The sequence below is a fragment of the Callionymus lyra genome, chromosome 9, assembly GCF_982586985.1.
Source record: "Callionymus lyra chromosome 9, fCalLyr1.hap1.1, whole genome shotgun sequence".
NCBI lineage: Eukaryota > Metazoa > Chordata > Actinopteri > Syngnathiformes > Callionymidae > Callionymus > Callionymus lyra.
In genome coordinates, this window is record NC_141826.1 from 22,692,353 (window position 1) to 22,698,352 (window position 6,000).

The 6,000-nt window shown below is 41.4% G+C and overlaps 1 protein-coding gene across 1 annotated transcript in view; it reads right to left on the reverse strand.

The window, feature by feature from the left end:
• klhl4 (kelch-like family member 4) overlaps window positions 1–1,204 on the reverse strand; it is a 40,237-nt gene extending 39,033 nt beyond the window's left edge. Inside the window, exon 1 of the mRNA XM_087798746.1 lies at window positions 400–1,204. Coding sequence (XP_087654872.1) covers window positions 400–845 — 446 coding nt within the window. The 5' untranslated portion in view covers window positions 846–1,204. The remainder of the gene's footprint in view (window positions 1–399) is intronic.
• Window positions 1,205–6,000: the final 4,796 nt, after the last annotated feature.

Genomic DNA, 6,000 nt, shown 5'->3' on the forward strand with positions numbered 1-6,000 from the left:
GAGGTTAACTGGACGATCCATTCATTGAACCGCTGCTCGTGCACTGTAAGTCTTGTGGTAACACTCCGACAAACACAGCCACGAAACTTGCAGCCACCCTGCATCACATTCCTAACCCAGACAGAGGCACAGATACCACATCGGTGCGAGGACTGCTGAATTATTAATAACCTACTTTATTGGTTTACTCTGCTGAACTTGCTGTGGCGTGAACAAAGAGAGCGAACTGCTCCCCGGTGAGTCGCGTTGGCCTAAATTAAGTGGTCAGGTAATGTATTCCTTGTTAGATTAAGCCACAGCATGTAGTTAGCTAGTGATGGGATTCATCCATGCTAGTTTTTAAGCTACTGTAATGCCCGAAAAAGTGAAATCATCTTTCACATCTTTGCACCGTCATACCTCTCTCTGGTGTCCGATAAAGCGGGTTCTTCTGCACTGCTCTTCAGATCTTCTTTCCCACTGTTGCCCTCCTCTTTCCTGTTGGTCCCGGGCGACGAGCCGGTCTTGGAGGAGACCTCGTTGACCTGGAGCCCCTGGATGGTGTGCTGGTGCTGCTGGTCCCATGACTGCTGGCCTCCCCTGACGGACACAGGTGTGGGCCGCGGTGCCAGGATGCTGTGAGCCGGGCTGTTGTTCTTCCGTCCGCCCCCTCTATCCCGAGAGTGACTCTTCAGCCGTCCCTGGCCCGGGGTCCCCCGGTGGTCCGTGCCGTCCTGCTGGATGTAGCCGCCACCGCCGCCGCCGCCGCCGCTTCCTGTCGAACCCTGGGACGAATGGCTGAACCATCTCCAGCGTAGCCTGAGGATCTGCTTCACATCGAAATCCTTCTTGCCCGAGACAGACATCCTGTTCTGGGTTCGGAGACGGAGGTAAAGGTACGTTGAGTTCCCAAAAACATGGAGAGCAGAGAGTCTTGATCTGGAGTCCTTACAGACTATGAAACAGCCGCTTCTCTTCTGTTATTGTCTCACTAGTGTCATGATCACCCCTCCTCTCCTCTGCTCCACGTTGTTCTTTTTTAGAGATGGATAACAGTCCTCTGCAGCTTTTGTTCCTGTGCCTCAGACTCCTACCCTCCCTCCAACTCTCCTCCTCTGTCTTTTTCTCTCCTTCCCTCCTGAGCTGCTGCTGCTTCTTGTTTGCCGCCGCTGCCTCTGCTGCTGCTTTGCCGCTGGAGTTAATGCACATGCATGATCCTCACTCCCTCTCCCCTTCGCCGTTTCACTCTCCCTCACTCTCTTGTGTACACACACACACACACACACACACTCGGCCAAGATCGACACATAGAATGAGGAAATTCTCCCCGAGCGATGCCTGGTATTCTCGGCCAATGTTTGCTCTCGCTTGCGAGGGAGGTGGGATATCGCGGAGCCCCGGGATGATGAGGTCACACCTCGGCAAAGTAAATCACCCCTCGCTGAAGGATGGAGAGACTACATCATCCTATAAAAAAGGCACATTTACAGTGCTTGTTATACATGAATTCAACTTTATAAAAATCGAGCCAACCACATCTTGCTCAGTCTGGCACTTCAAGCGTCAAAGACAAACCCCCATGGGGGGGGGTTTCTTCAAGTGTAGGTAGTCATGCAGAAAACATATTCTCCTCCCGTCACTGTCTCAAAACCCCCCCCCTGCGATTACAAGTGGGGAATAAAACAACATACTGATCAACCCTCAAGGTCAATAAGATGCCATTTTCCCTACCAGAGATTCGGAAACGCACCTCTTTGCATTTCAATAAAATAGCTCTCGCTGCTGCATGATCTCACCACTCGGATAATCTAGTCAGATTATTCACTCTGCACACGGACTTGTTGCAAGCGAGTTATAGTTTAAAACAATCAAAACACGGGGTCCGTATGTTCCGTCGCTCCAACACGACGTCACTTCCCGTCCCAGTTCTTATACTTCGCTTCGTGGAGAAAGATGGTAAAATCCAGTGTGTCACGGGTCGTTTATTCGCCGCTCCAGGTCAAACAAAATACAAGCTTTAAGATCGCGACCGGACACACTTTGTCCCGGCGACTGTAAAGGTCAATGGTCCCGGGAGAAAAAGGCCCCGATCTGTAGAAACATATATTTAAGTAAGTAAGTAATATTTACTTATATAGCGCTTTTCGAGACCAGGGTCACAAAGCGCTTAAACAATCAAAACAATACTCAAAAAAGTACATACTTTTTCAAGATAATACTGAGAACAACACAGGAGTTCGAGAAATTCAAGGAAAAGCCTGAACAAATAGAAACGTCTTAAGATGTTTCTTAAAGGAGTCAGTAGATCCATCAAGCGCAAAGAGAGAGGAAGATCGTTCCAAAGCTTAGGAGCAACAGCCTGAAAAGATTTCTCTCCTCTGGTCCTGAGCCGTGTGCGTGGAACCATAAGTAGATTCTGATCCACAGACCTCAGAGCCCGAGCTGTGGTGTAAGGCTGGATCAGATCAGTGATGTAAGGAGGAGCCTGACCATGAATAGCTCTGAATGTAAGAACCAGAATTTTAAAGTTGATCCTGAAAGAAACTGGAAGCCAGTGAAGAGTTTTAAGGATCGGAGAAATGTGAGTTCTTCTACTTGAGCGGGTCAGAATTCTCGCTGCAGAGTTCTGAATCAACTGCAGACGAGACACATCCTTCTTGTTAAGACATGAAAACAAACTGTTACAATAGTCCAGACGAGAAGAAACAAACGCATGGATTATAAGCTCCAGATCATGTTCCGACAACATTTTCCTAAGTTTAGAGATTTTTCTCAGTTGAAGGAAACAGTTTCTGGTCAGTTTCCGGTCCGGGAGGTCGTCCCTTTCCGGCCGAATGGTTCTTTCAAGTTCCCTGTGTCCCGACCCCCCGTAGAGAGACATCCTAATATGTTTTCTTGTAATGTAATCATTCAAATGTTTTCGGGTGGGGGTTTCAGTCTTTTAGCCCCCCTTTCCCGGGTGTGTCTTGCTTCGTTCTTTGATCTACGATTTAAAGTTTGATTTGCAGATAAACAGATGTTTTAAATTACCGGTGTCATAACTCTAATTCTGATCCGAGCTTGCCTCGAACCACTGAATCAGTCTGATTGGAATGTTGATTGTGAATGTGTATTCAAACGTTTAAGCTCTTAGATGAAGCGAGTCATTTATACTTTATATTTTGATTATCTTTTAGCATTAATTTAAGTATAAGTATAAGTATAGTGTATAATAATTTTAATCTAACAAGTTGCGTTATGAATGTGTAAACCTCTCGAAACCGAGGGGGGGAACCAACTATATATACATTTTTTAAAAGCTTGTGAAGTGAGATATTGGTCGTCTTTACAGAAAGACGCGTTCACTGGAGCGGTGAATTCAGGAAAAAACAATCCACCAAAAGGGTCAAAGGGTCCCTGAAGGTGATCCAAGCGTCACGTTTGACCTTTCAGAATTTTTTTTTGAGCTTTCAATCTATGTGACCGTAGTGGAGCGTGAGGAAACTGATGGAAGCCTAGACAGGACCTGGAGTGAACAGAACCATGACGATCCATTACTGGAAAACTAACCAGGTCTATGGAAAAAAAAATAAAGTATTGTTTTTTTTGATGTGGCTTTAAAACATTTAAATATAATTTTAATCAAAGACTTTTACCGTTTGTGTCTAAAAACATACAATATATAAGTATAATCTGCCCTTTTGACCAGACGTTGAAACAGGATGTATTCCACTTGATGTTTTCATCACCATCAGGTTTCACCTACGGCTGAGTTCAATCGTTTTTTTTTTGCCGCCTGCGCTGCCTCCTACTGAAGGATGTGTTTGCGAGGAGAGTTATTCTGGCTCTGGCGAAGAGATCAACACTGTGTCAAGCTGTGAAAAGGTAACATGTTACTGAAGCTCAACTACAGTGCGCTCACGTTTTGGATGCGTTTTCCTTTCATATATCCATCATATTTTTCTGCTACCAGTAGTGGCTGCTAGTCATGGGTTTTTTTTAGCATTTCATTTAAATATCGTCGAGTAAACGCAGAGGAAACGTGAATTAATGAATGATGTAAAATCCACGAGAAGCTTGTAAATCCGCCATCTGTACTGAATTCATATTTATTCAAGAGTTTGTAATGGTATTAAAAAAAGCGATGAACATATTAACTCCACACAGACACACGTCATAAACTCCAAATTGAGTCGCCTTAAGGTAGATTAACTCGGTTAATGCATTCAAACGGTAGAGTGAGCTTCAGCATGGAAAAGAAGTGATGTCTTTAATTAAAAAATAATAATATTTATTAGCAAATTTAGATAAAAAAGACTCATGATATACTAGAAATAAACACAACACGCATGCTTGAGAATTGTTAAATGAAGTTTAAAACGTGAATAAAAGTCAAATTATACTTAAACTGGACGTATAAACAGATGACTCATACACGACGGCTTCCGTCCATCAATCTTGCAACGTGCGGCTTGTACTTTTATACTGATTAATAACAAAATGTAATGAATTAAAACTCAAAAAGAATTCAAATGTATATCTTGGTTTGCCGATATTTACACGTCTAGATGTATTATTTCGTCAGGATAGCAGCCAACAGAAGATCAATTGATGGTTACATTTACAATACTTTATAAGAATTGCAAAATGCATCCACTTACCGCTTAGAAAATCAGACTTGAAGCTTATTCCAAAGATGTGTTTCGCTGTATTAAAATAAATTTGAACGTGTCAACGTGCAAGGGATGGTTGGTCTGCTCTCGCTCGCCCCGTTCTCTCTCCACAAACATGTTGGTCTCTCTAGAAAGGAAGCTGCTCTTTCCTCTTTCAAAGGAAACTTTTGTCAAAGTTCCTTCCTTCCTGCTCTGAACAAACAACCCTGATTTTAGGTCACTGTTGGCGATCACATCCTGTAGTCAAGAATATATTTGTTAAAATAAACTTAATGTTGGACTTTCATTCTTAAAATGTCTGATTTTTTAAAAATGTTGTATTGAGTTTATTTTGATAAAACAAATAACAATAATAATTGCAGGAATTACAAAAAATAAAAGTTAAATATTAAGATATTAATTTTGAAGGCATGTTTATGATGAAAAAAATAATAATAATTTGTTACATTATCACATCTGCTGCTACATGTTGACTGTCATCCTTCATTAGCATCTGGTTAGCCTCCGCAGCTAGTCATGCTTCACAGGATCAGCAACTCTTCACCGACAAAAAGGCGACAAGGACGACACATGTGGACAAGACAAAAACATGTGAGTGATTCCTCAACATGTTATTTTTATACCCCTTTACGAAAAAAACGTTTAAAATCAGCTTTTTTGTGACACAGACCATGCAACAGCATCTGGACATCAACCCCTGAGCTAGCTTGTTGAGGGTAAGCTACTTCTGGAATCAACATTTGATGTTTTTGAAGATTTTATTTTATTTCAAGGCATTATTTAAGTTGGTTGAATTGTTAGTAACTTGTCATAAATGAGATTTAGACCATTTCTTCAAGTCGAGGGTCAGCACTCTGGAGGTGAAACAGGAGTTTAGCATTAAGCTAAACTTTTGCTAATCGAGCTATTGCTAAAGCTAACAGTGTCAGGGTGTGACATTAGATGTGTAGCTTGTATATATGTACATATTGTATTCATAATCCTTTCAATTACAAATACTTTAATACTTTTAAAGCTTTCACATAAAAGTAATAGTTGTACTAGAGACTTGAAAAACCAACAATTAATGAATATATTTATAAGACTTTGTAATTTTATTCAAGTGCTTCTTAAAAAATGGAAAATAAACAACCACAAAGGTTTTTTTTAGTAATACTGCAGAGCTTTAGTGGTACTTTCCATGTCGTAGAAAGTAAACAATACGTTTACTCCCGTCTAAAGTTTGTTTTTAATTAAAGGTAACTTTACGTCATCTCTTTTTTCTATCCATAAGAAGTAGACACATTACTTTGAGTTAGACTTTTTTGTTATATTACTTCCTTGCAATCAAGGTTACTTAATAATGTAACTTAATGTTTGTTATTATTAG